This window comes from Orbicella faveolata, unplaced genomic scaffold (assembly GCF_042242905.1).
Source record: "Orbicella faveolata isolate gen_17 unplaced genomic scaffold, um_ofav_v1 contig_4, whole genome shotgun sequence".
NCBI classification, from domain to species: Eukaryota; Metazoa; Cnidaria; class Anthozoa; order Scleractinia; family Merulinidae; genus Orbicella; species Orbicella faveolata.
In genome coordinates this window covers 10,100,823-10,113,232 of record NW_028301569.1, presented here as the reverse complement: position 1 = coordinate 10,113,232, position 12,410 = coordinate 10,100,823, and the positions used below count along the sequence as shown (strand labels likewise).

The 12,410-nt window shown below is 37.9% G+C and overlaps 1 protein-coding gene and 1 long non-coding RNA gene across 4 annotated transcripts in view; one reads left to right on the top strand and one right to left on the bottom strand.

Moving 5' to 3' along the window:
- LOC110057507 (CUB and sushi domain-containing protein 3-like) overlaps positions 1-8,828 on the bottom strand; it is a 41,341-nt gene extending 32,513 nt beyond the window's left edge. Inside the window, exons 1-7 of the mRNA XM_089276266.1 lie at positions 8,468-8,828; positions 6,564-6,659; positions 2,593-2,688; positions 1,939-2,092; positions 1,307-1,485; positions 907-1,005; positions 243-396 (exon numbers count right to left, since the gene is read on the bottom strand). Of these exons, the coding sequence (XP_089132392.1) occupies positions 243-396; positions 907-1,005; positions 1,307-1,485; positions 1,939-2,092; positions 2,593-2,688; positions 6,564-6,659; positions 8,468-8,777 (1,088 nt within the window). The 5' untranslated portion in view covers positions 8,778-8,828. The remainder of the gene's footprint in view (positions 1-242; positions 397-906; positions 1,006-1,306; positions 1,486-1,938; positions 2,093-2,592; positions 2,689-6,563; positions 6,660-8,467) is intronic.
- LOC149101392 (uncharacterized) overlaps positions 339-12,410 on the top strand; it is a 39,936-nt gene continuing 27,864 nt past the window's right edge. Inside the window, exons 1-3 of one of the 3 annotated variants that reach the window (XR_016203121.1) lie at positions 339-475; positions 894-1,011; positions 11,760-11,907. This is a non-coding gene — a long non-coding RNA (uncharacterized LOC149101392). Of the gene's footprint in view, positions 476-893; positions 1,012-10,079; positions 10,759-11,373; positions 11,455-11,759; positions 11,908-12,410 lie in introns of those variants that run through there. The other 2 variants (XR_016203122.1, XR_016203120.1) reach the window with 2 other exon arrangements.

The following is a 12,410-nucleotide window of genomic DNA, read 5'->3' as shown; positions in this document are numbered from 1 at the left end:
CTTTAAAAAAATGTATACAATGTTTAAGGTTGAAAGAAACAATTTAAACTCCTGATTCATAGTGCTTAACATAATTATGTAAAATCAAAATCAAAACGTAAAGAAAAACCATTCGATATTAGTGTCAAAAGTCAAAAGACCTATTCATCTAAGCCAGTCACATTTGATTTTAACCTCTGCCTTACTACAATAAAGTATTTTTGTCTTCTGATAACATAATTGTAATGATTACTAGTGCTTACCACGACTCTGTTTCAAACACAATAAACTGAAGCCTGAGAACTCCATTAGCGGGAATAAATAAAGTCCATAAACAGTTCAAGTTGTTGGAGTAAAAGCCAGGATATCCAGGAGAGGCAAATGATCCTGATGATCCACGTAACGTTCCACCACATGCTGAGAGAAAACAAGATGAAATTTTTAAAACGACTCACTTTCTCTGCACTGCGATTTATCAGTCAATAGAAAAAGTCGTGTAAGTACGTTTATTATACATGTTCATAAGGACATATTAGAAACAACTATTGTTTCAACCTTAACTTTCACAACCGTAACTATTCATGACCTAATGACTTCCCTTTCACATCACTCTTGCGCGCTTGATATACATTTATGAGCGTAAGACTTGATGATAGCTCAGTTGAAAACGCGTCTCTATTTATGATATGGTTACGGTCATCAGTCCAGTTATGATTTGACCTCATACACCCAAATTACATTAACGGAGAGAAAAATTACATCAAATTATGAACGACAACAACCACTTAGCTCATTTCTATCAGTTTTATGTGAAGAGGTGGGTTAAGAGGCCACAGGCTTAACAGTCTGGTGATGCATCAATCGAAACTTATATATTCTGATGCAGTTAATAATGAATATTTAACACTCATCAGGTATTCAGCTTACCGATAAAGGGTGGCTGTATAGTCCCTTGTATTACAGACGTTGATGTTAGAACAACGCCGGATGAAAGGGGCGTGGGCGCGATGCTCGATGGCCCTGTGGCTAAAGGTAGGAAAAATATGGTTATATTTGTACTTTAACATGTCAGATAAAGAAATACCTTACACCATCCAAACTTCTATAGATTGGATAGAAATGCTTTATAAGACATCAGTTCTAAAGATATTTCAAGTCCAAAGAATTTTTGACATTAATCTGAAGTAGTTATCAATATTGACAGGGATCAAACCACGTCCCTGCATACTTATATAGAACACGCTACAATTAATACCAGCCTTTAACTATATTATGTATTGTCATTTGGTGCTTTGGTTCTCTTGGAATTGTGAGACAGGTTACTCACCAAACATAATACTGTATTGCGCCTTGAAACCTTGTCTTGTGATAAAACGGTCAGTTGTAAATCTGATTCTCAGCAACGGAGTTCTGTCTCCTCTAACTGTAACAGTGAATCCCGACCTAGAGCCATTGAGCCTGTCTATTCTCTGGCCAAAGTTGTCGGTTAACTCAACGATGTCACAGCTTTAAAAAAATGTATACAGGTATAGCTTTGTTTGAAAATTTTCAAGGTTGAATTAAAGACCAATAAGCGATTTGGCTGATGGCGCCATTTGACTAAAAGTACCAGACTCTTTCACTGTTTCAGTTTCTTATGCTTATGGGGGCAATTGTTATTTAAACCCCATTGGGAACTCAAAATTTAGATAAAGAAAAAACGAAAGGAAATCTGGTAGTGGTAGTCAAATGACGACAACGTGGAAATCTGCTATTAAAACTCGTGATTCATAGGGCTTGACATAATAATGTAACATGCAAATGAAAACTTAAAACAAAACCATGCAATATTAGTGGCAAAATTAAGGTTAAAAGACCTTTTCATGTAAGCCAGTCAGTATTGATTTTAACCTTCCTCTTACTACAATGAAGTATTTATGTACTGCTCGTAACATAATTGTAATTATAACTAGGCCATACCAGGACTGTGTTTCGAATACAATAAACTGAAGCCTGAGAACTCCATTAGCGGGAATAAACAAAGTCCATAAACAGTTCAAGTTGTTGAAGTAAAAGCCAGGATATCCAGGAGAGGCAAATGATCCTGATGATCCACTTAACGTTCCACCACATGCTGAGAGAAAACAAAGTGAAATTTGTAAAATGACTTAGTTTCTCTGCACTGCGATTGATCAGTCAATAGCAAAAGTCGTCTAAGTGCGTTTCTTATACACGTTCACAAGGACATATTAGAAACAACCATTGTCTCAATCTTAACTGTCACAATCATAATTATCCATGTTCTGTAGAAGGAATGACTTCTCTTTTATATGCATTTATGTGGGTAAGATTTTATGCTAGTTCAGTTGAAAACGCCTCTCTGTAACTTTAACATTGTTAACATTATCAGTTCATTAACCACTTGAGCTTATTTATTCAGATTAAATGTTACCAGAGAGAAAAATTAGATCAGATTATAAAAGGCAACCAACCCTTATGTCATTTCTATTAAGTGTTATGTCTTAATGTAGGGTACGAGGCCATAGGCGTTACAGCCTGACAATCCTCTAAGAACTTTCCTATCCTGATGTGGTAAACAATGAATATTTAACACTCAACAGCTAGTTAGCTTACCGATAAAGGGCGGCTGTGTAGTCCCTTGTAGTACGGACGTTGATGTTACAACGTCAGATGAAAGAGGTGTGGGTGCAATTGTTGACGTCACTGTTGCTGTAGGTTAGAAAAATATGGTCATGTTTGTACGTAAATATCAGATATAGAAAAACCTTATACAATCTAAACTGTAATTAATTGTATAGAAATGTTTTATAAGACATCAGTTCTAAAGATAGTTCAGGTCCAAAGAATTCTTAGGTAGTTATCAATGTTAACAGGGAATTAAGCCAAGCTCACTTATACGTAGAACACGGTCAGTACAATTAATATCATGCGTCTGTCCTGTGCAGTTTCAATTTAGCTACAAAATTTCCGTCGAGTTTAGTGCAAGTTCCTTTTGTTTAAGTTTCGGCAATGTGAAGATTATTCTGAACAATCCAAACTCTACTTTGAGCCTTCGAGTCTTTAGAGACTTTTGCCAAACTAAGATGTTTACGTTAACGCGAGTATTTTGACTTTGCTTGTCTACATTTTCATCGAGTATTTTTGACTTTTTCTGCCTACATTTCATTATAATAAATTCGAAGAAGCGAATGTTTCATTGACAATTTTAGAAACCAGGTTAAGCGTTTTTGCTTAACCGTTGCTTAACTGATTTTGGCGTGTTAAGATCCTGATGACCTTTAATTTTCTTCACCGTGCATTGTGAGAACTTTGTAGTCAATCACAAATAAAACATGTTTTAGCCCCGAAGTTGTTGTCGCCATGTTATAAAAGAATTAGTTCATGCTTTTAGCTGTGCGTATATCCGAGTTATGGATGCACTAGAGGCATCGAGGCATCGATGCACTAGAGGCATCCGAGTTATGGATGCACTAGAAGCTAGAGTTGCTCTCGGCTGTCGCCTCGAGCAACTCTTACGCTTCTTTCGTGCTCTCCAAACTTTCCGCGTGCATCCATAACTCGATATACGCACGCTAAGCATGAACCAATCCTTAAATGTTTCTAACCGGCATCACTTATTCTTCATAGTCTGTAGGAAGGAATTTTCAATGTAAATGGTTATTGTGGTCACTTGACCTGACCAATAATCCATGTACAAGCATGAACTGCCTGTGGACGTTGTGAGAACTGCTATGTTGTTACTGTTGAAATTGCGCTTTTGTCAATCTTGACGTTATTGTACCTATGATAAAGTCGATTTACTAAATTTAAAGATATGTTAAATTAACATTGCCAAGGAAATAAGTTGTATTCTTCTTAAAAACGCGAAGTTAAAGTGCTTCAAAATACAAAATTTTGCAAAATTGCGGAATTTAAGTGTCGCGCCATTTTGCGCACCTCAAAATCGCGAATGAAACGTGTCGCGAAAATTTCGTGTAATAAAGTAATCAGATATTATTCACACTAGTTCATTTATCAAAAACCATGTGGAGGCACCTGCGTTACTGCCTTTTAATATAAAGCACAGGTCACTTTGCATTTTACCGAAATATAACAGAAAACGTAGTATTAGGTATTGACCTTACTGGGACGCGGTGTGGCCAAATTTGCAATATGCCAATCAGAAGCCGTATTTACTGTCATGAGTTACAGTGCCCAAATTCGCAATTAGCCAATCAGAAGCCATGTCTACTGTCCTGATATTTAATCGTACCTTTTTGGTACGCTTTGGCTGCATGTCAGGCGAGTTTGGTTGAGCCGTGGTTCGTATTTTGGCGAGACGTAGTCGAACCAAAATACCCATGGCGAGACCAGACAACGAGTACATTTTTTTGGTACTCTTAGGCGGCAGTTTGGTCTCGCCATGATTTTTTGGCTCGACTGCATCTTGCCAAAATACCAAACATGATTTGATCAAACTTGCCAAGACAGCCATAGCCGCCAAGCTATTCTATTAGTACACTTCCATAAAATAATAATTTTTAGGACGACAATAACACTTTCTTTTACATCTAGCACTACCTGAAACGTTTTAAAAGTTCTTCAATTTTAAAATTGACGACCTTAGTTTCTTGATAATTAACTTCTTTAGTATATATTGCCATGCAAACAGGTTTTGTGACGCTAAATGAGGTAAAAAATAAGTGAGTAAACGATAAGGAAACACCTTAAGAACCTAATGAGTACACTGAAGCAAACGTTTGTTATAGAGCTGATTACAATACACCTTACCTGTTTTGCCGCGGAAAACTCGACCTAGAAGCACGCTTTTTTGTATATCTACGTAGACTCTACGTTTTATTTGGAACATAACATTTCCAAGGGCAGCTATCAGCAACATAGACCTGAGCTCATCAATTTTGCGTGGGGTACTCCTACAAAAGGTCTGATCATGTGTAAAAATGGCTAGATTTTGACTAACCTGGCCTATGATAAACATCTTACAAGGGCCCCTAAAAACTGAAACGACAAATTTTTTTTTTTCCGTGAAAAGTCTAGCAGTAATGTAATTCTAATGGAGCTGCCATATTTGCATTGTTATTTCCTTCTTTTAGTCAAACTGAATTTGTGCGTTTACAAGAACATTTTCTCGTGATTTGAAATGCCTGTGGTGACTTGCAAATACGTACGACACAAAGAAGTGGGCTTGATTTTTGCTATGACTTTGAACCGTTTGCACTTGTCCCTTTCTTGCTTTTCTGGGACCCTGGGTTTTTTACGATCAAAAACTACTCTTTTGTCTTTACTTCTCATTGAAATCCGAAAAGGAGAATTAGTCCTTGTAATTATCACATAACTTTAGCAATTTAAGCAAAAAGAAGCAGCTTTTGTCCTCATTACCTCATAACGCGGAGTCTATATTTATGATCTAATTGTTAAATAGATAACTATACTAGTTCGTTTCTCAACGATTGTGAAGCTTTAGTTGTGGAGATCATATCTTCATTAGGTGACTGCATTTGTCGCAAAACACTCAAGGAACGCGTCATTAATATTTTTCTCTGCGCGATGAATCAATTTTACCAGCGAATTACCAGCATCAGCAATTACAATAAACATTTGCACGCCCAGTAGTAATAAAAAATAGCAAAAATAGACAGAGTGCCAAGCGTGCCAACCTTACAACTCGGCCGTCGGTCTAAGTCAACGTTCAAACACTCCGTCCACGCCATCTTGTTGTACGTAAAAATAAGTCATTGAATTAAAGGTATATTCGTTTTGCTATATACATAACTTATTTTAATAAGCTTGTAGGAGAAAGGGGAGCACCGTAAATATGATTTAGGGAACACGCACAAGAATCTCTGACGAACTGTAAACTGTTTCTTTCGGCATATATCTGGCGAGCGATCGTTTTCGCTACATTCGCCACGACAATGCGAGTGTTTATCGTTTAAGGAATACTGAAATCAAATAAGTTCTTTCACCTCCTCGCACTGACTATCTGAAGAGTTTTTAGTACAGCGGAGCTCAGTTGTGGAATAATTGAATTTATTAAAGGTTAATAACTGAGTCCTTGATGATTGACTTGAGATATCCAATAAACTTCGAAAAAGATCTGTCAACTAGAAATTTCAGAACAATCTCCGGACATTTTGGATTATTAGCCGAAAAGTGCCGAAAATTGTGTAGGGTTATTCATATTCCACCGTGTACTAGTACTGTTGGTAGCAAATTTGTCAAAAGTTGTGGCACAATTTGTATTGGATCAGTATTTATTAACTAACCTTCCATGGCCGGAATTAATATTACGCCAGAAGGAAACCCTCTGAAACTACTAGTGTGTTTTGGAAAGCGTCCTTGGGACTCCACTTCACTGGTTGAATCGTAAGCATAGAAGCAAAGAAACCCAAGATCAGGATTTCAAGTGCCGTGTCCTAACCACTCGGCCACGCTACCTCTTTGCTTTATAACTGAACTCAGCATATACATATAACTAACATTACGATATCGCTGGAGCTCTGCTCTCTTTTTCCGCCATAGTGTTACCCTTTACTGATAAATAATGAAGTTATTTTAACAGTCAACGCAACTAGTTAGCTTACCAGTGAAGGGTGGTTGTGTAGTGACAGGTAGGGCCGTTGTTCTGACATTAACGGCGGAGGAAGAAGGTCTGGGCTGGGGCGTTGACGTCGCGGTAACTGAGTGTAAAGTTAAACAAAGAATTATTAAGTTTCCAACCATTTTCTGAAGTTTCGGAGCATTTTCCGAAAATTCCCCGAAGATTATTCGTGGACTACCTAAAGAAAACTTTCAAAGGGACCAGCTACATTTTATTAGAGAATAACAATTGATCTCTCGATCATATCGTTAGCCTGCTATCCTGGTTAACGATCCTTGTCTTCATAATGACACATTGCATTGTCAGACTGTGGAAGTGGTAGCTTTTGAAACAATACAGAATTACATACTAATACAATGAAATTGTTCCAATGAAAATCTTTCATACCTTACCAGGATAGACTATGAATAAGTTTAACAAATCGAATGTGGTTTAGCGTTGTCTGTACTCTTATCGACAACGATAAGCGTCATCACACACTTTTGAGACTGAACGAAGGTTAAGTGATCGTTTTCGAAAATTGCTTAAGAAAATGGTGATGTAGCAATTTCCGTTTTACGGGCGATGACGTCATAACGGGCGAACCAAACAAAGAACATCGAATTTTAACTGACCAATTATAAGATTCTACCTTTTGTCAGGCAGGAAAAATGGAGTTGAGAATATATTACTGTGAACACGCATAGCTGATAATAAGATCATGATAGAAGTCATGTTCCTGCTTTTGCTCATTTGTTAATTTCCTTTCTGCGTTTTCTCTTTGGATACGTGACCATACCTTACCACATTTGTTATCACAGAAATTCCAGATGCCTTATAAGTTCCCTGTTCACGGTCTCTGGCTTGTCATGGGTTATAAGACCATTCTAGCCAAATACGGGCACATGGCTTTCAATCTATAAGCTAACATGCTTTGCACATTTGCAAGGGTTGCTTGACAAAGGGAAGTAGTCTTTCAACTAAATAGTGCTTATTTAGCTTATTTTAGTGCGGCTTCGCGAGGTTCGCTTTCTTGTCTGAAATATTTACTCTCCATTTAGATTTCTACAAGTCTGTATTGGAATGAGATGGAATAAAAAATAAATTTCACGCTACTATTAGCACGCATAAAAATGGAGGAGCTCAGTGGAGAAAAACTTTGAATCAGGCCAAATGATAACGCGTCCCGGCTAAATATTATTTCGAAAGCCATATATCCCGATTTTTTAATTGGTAACAGCTTTGCCAATACAGCATGTGCTAGCTTCAGCAAGTTTCGATTTACGAGCTAATCTTCAATATTGCCTCACGACTGTCTTGACTTGGTTGCCCACGTCTGGAAATATTTGTCTCTTTAACGACACTATTATTAGTTCAATCTTCTTAAAATGAAATCACGAGAAAGCTCACGAAAGCGGCATAAGAAAATGAGAGTTGCTTTAAAACTATACTTACAAAGATACGTGCACACTTTGGATAAAAAAAATTATTCGGAGCGAACGTTTTAAACTTCGTGTTAAAGTCACGGTTTGCGCATCTTGTACATGTAAGAGTATGGTCAAATTTTTTGGAATCCGAGTTAATCTTTTCCATCATTAACCATCCTTGGTTCTTTATGGTTTATTAATATCTATTTGGTGTTTTTCTATCGTAGGAAAGTATTATTTTTAAGTTTCCTCCGATTTAAAGTTGTACGTGGCCAAAATAACTCGAAATGCCGTGACTGAGACCTTTTTGGAAGATTTGTCATAACAAAGATGTACGCCAGCCTAATCCGTCATCGATTTTGCAGACATAATACTTTAAATTTGAGTTTAATTTTGCTCGTGCGAGTAATTTGCTTTCAATTATATTTACCGATTTCACAACACATTCCGTTATATCTCGGTAGACAAGAACAATCTTTACCTGTGGGTGTTCCCGAGTTCTGACATTTAAATCTATTGCACGGGCGCTTCTCTTTCAAAAAGAACGGACATGATCCTCTACAAGACTCAAACACTATTTTTTTTCTTGCTCTTGTCTGTATTCCACTTTTCCCACATTGGTGGGTGCAAGGACTCCATTCTGACCAGGAGCTGACTTTACAAGCACGCGGTCTGCAGGGCGGAGAGACGCGTATTCTTCTCTGACGACCTATCCGTCCCCGAGAGTCCACTTCTAGGACAAAGACTAGCAGCAAAAACACAAGCGCTAAAAACTTTACCTTCCACATCATCTGCGGAATTTATCAAGTTGATGAGATCAGAAACCCGTTGCACTATGTACAGACGGTAGTCGTAAATGGTCAAAAACACAATGCTGCGCTTTTTAACAGATCAGATATTGCGGAAAATAAACGCTTCATTTAATTTCATTAACGTTGACGTCTCTGACATGTGTTCCCCTGCAGGTTTATATTTGGATTAAATACTTTATTACATAATTATCTTCTAATCACGTGTCCCATATTTATACCTAAATATGAGTTTTCTACTGCAGTATGATGTCTTTACAGTATGTTTTACAGTATGTTAACAGACTTTAAGTATCTCTTTGAAAACATTACGACTTGTTTTGGGATTTTTATCACAATTTCAGAGTTTAGATGGCCAATATGCAGTATTTTTTTTACAGGAAATTAACACGTGTCAGTCAATTATAAAACGGAAAATTTCTCAGTCAGTAATTTTACCCAAAACCTGTCATGGATACCTTGCATGGCAACATAAAACTTAATGACACTACACATTTTCGAGAGTATTTTTTCCAAGAGGTATTAATGGGAAGTGCACAAAGCCACATTGTTTTTCTAGCTTTCTATTGACGTATACAAGCCCCTTCGCGCGCCAGATAACGGAATCGAAACTAGAAACAAAGATATCATAATCCCTGGCGGTATAAGAGTTCAACTTTCCTGAACCGTTGTTTTCAAGTACTCTACATGTTTCTTGAAGTGTGACAGGTTAGAAGAGCATGTAGGATACGACAAGACTCCCTGAAAATGAATGAGACTCCGAATAAATTATAATTCCCTGAACTCCGGATCCCAGACGGAAGAATACTCCGCCGACACTAGCCCCCTCCAAAACCGGCGGGTACAAGCCTCGTGGCTTATATTTATGGCTCTAGAAGAAAGATATAACCTCTTTCCATGACAAGCCTTCCGTTATAGAGCTTGTTTGGCAATTTCTTTCGTTGTAGTATGCTCAAAGACTTGTGACGTTCATATAACGACATGCTGTTATGCAGCAGATAAGCGTTGCAGTGTACGCACATAAAATCTTTTAATCTCAATATCCCTTCCAAATCATTTAACGGAAAATAATTTTGAAACGCAGCACCTCTTCCGATCATACCCTCCCGCCCAGTAATAAGTTCTCCCTCCGGGTGTGCCTCTCTTCAAAAATGAGCCAAGACTTTTGGGAAAATATAACGGTATACCCCAGGGAATTTTACCTTGTAATATATTTGTTGCTATGTACAACCCCGAGTATAACCCCCTGCTATACAGTTATGTTGTAACAATACGTTCACAGACTTTTGGTGTCTATGTGAAGACTAATTTTATTTCTGTATGATATTCCATATCACCTTGTCCTGAAGAGTTTAGATAGTATTTGATTTAGCGTTTCTGAAACGCACAATTAAGCGAAAATAGCTGAAACAGCTTGGGAAAAGGTACGACAGCTATATCAGGAATACGCTAACACAGCACAATTTATGTCTTTACGTCATAATAAAATAGAAAGTAATATAATAGACGAGGCGGTTCAGTGGATATGGAGAGCTTTTTTGTGCAGTAGCGCCAAACAAATTAATAAAGAACTCTTTCAACAGTGAAGCAGACACTGGTTGAACTCTGATTGAGGAAATTATCTGCATTCGCATGAAATGAAAAGAAAATATAATACAAAACGTGACAATCATTTTTGGCACGAGACGGTTTGTGAGTGGAAATTTGCCCAAAGAATCTGACGGGACGAATTTATGGTAATAGTGCGTTTTCACTCAAGTGGCCAGCTGCTTTGAAAATTTATTGAAATAAAAGAAAGTGTTTACATGAGGAAAAAGTTCAACTCCCATAGGATTGGTTCGGTACAACAACATGGCCGCCGTTTCATTGTTTCGGGAAACCAATATGGCTGCCTTGACGTCATGTGAAAATACTCTATATCTTGGACGTGATGACACTGCAAAGTTCTGAGAGTCGGTTTACGGTAAAGTGAGATTATTTAGCCCAAGTAGTTTATTAGTTGTTGTGTGTTGGATTTGCTATTATGACGTCTGGAGACATGACAGTTAACATTAGAACAATGAAATCGAGACTAAAACAGTAAATCACTCATGCTCAACGAAATAAGATTGCCTGAACCGGGTCCACCTAGTCGGGTTATGATCACTGCTGGACTAAAGCGAAACATGATACTAAAGAACTTGTCACTTAAAGACACTGTTTTCTGCAATAGTGAACCACTAAAACATACAGTGATGCTTCATGTCTTCAATACTACCAGGAAATAATATTTGTTTAAGTTCATTCACCTGAAGCGTCTGATAATTCTGTTGTTTAATATGTAGAACAAAACGGATCTGAAACACCGTACGTGCACGTACGAGGACTTTCAGTGTGATATTTCATGCAAAAACATATAATATTTTTTCAAATATGACCTCAATGATATTTGAAATACTGAAAAAATTCAAAAGCATGCAAAATTCCCGAGGGGCAATTTTGCGGAAAAGCCTGCAGAGACGTGATTGATATCAAGAAAATTAATGACACTACGTAGTTTGTCAAGTGTGTTTTACTCAGAATTTATATGCAAAGTTATATATTAGCATCTTATGACTAGCGGAACGTCTAATGTATTTTTATGTCTTGGTATTTCACTTGTATTGAAAGTAATTTTCAAGTACGTACTTTACTAGAATTTGCTTACCGAACGTAAAAATACCCCAAGGAACAGACGATTAAATCGACTAATGGCTAAATGAATATTGCAGCTGAAACATAATATATTTTTCTTCAAATTCGCATGCACTGAGCGGCCCACTAGTTTTGTGTATAAAAGCTGCGAGCTTTGTTACCATAAAACGAATTAAATGCCACAACGATTTCCATTTTAAATCGACGATCCATTAAGTATTACTATTAGTTCAACTATGAAGCTATCTATCGGCCTGTTAATATTGTTCCCTTTTTGATACGCTTTAATAGAATATCAATCGAGCTTGGTCAAGCCATGGTTAGTGTTGTGACGTGGAGGAGCCGAGTCAAACTACACATGGAGAGACAGAGCGAGTGCGGGATCCAAATTCGTCAAAAGAAATCGGGCGATATCAGGTTTTTTATATCGGGAGGTCAGGTGAGTGGACGAGACTTCTGATTGGCTAACAGCGAATTTGGTTACAGTAATTAGTACATTAAATAAGAACTGAAAAGAGAACGCGCAAATAATTCTAAGCGAATTCGCAAAAACATGCGCGCTAGGTTTTCGCCTAGATTCGGGCGAAGCCTGAATCCAGGCTAAGCCAGCGACCTTAAACCCTAGGGGGACTCCGTCAAGGCTAGGCTGGGCACATGGCCCAATGACTGGCCTATCTGCTGGTGGCTTGCTGGGGGCCAGCTGTCAAAAGCAGGGGGGAGGGGAGGGTGTCTTTTACTGACACCCCCAACTAGCTAGAACTTGAGTTTTCAGTGTTAAGGTGGCCGAACACAGTTTTCAAGTGCCTACGCCTAATTCACCATTACTTTTAAACTATTTATGCTTTGGCGCCCGTTTTTTGCAAGAGTCAAGGTTAACCTCAGAAGGGTTTATTCTCGCATTTTGACTAAGGTGTGTGCTGTTGCCATGGCAACGGGGCTGGT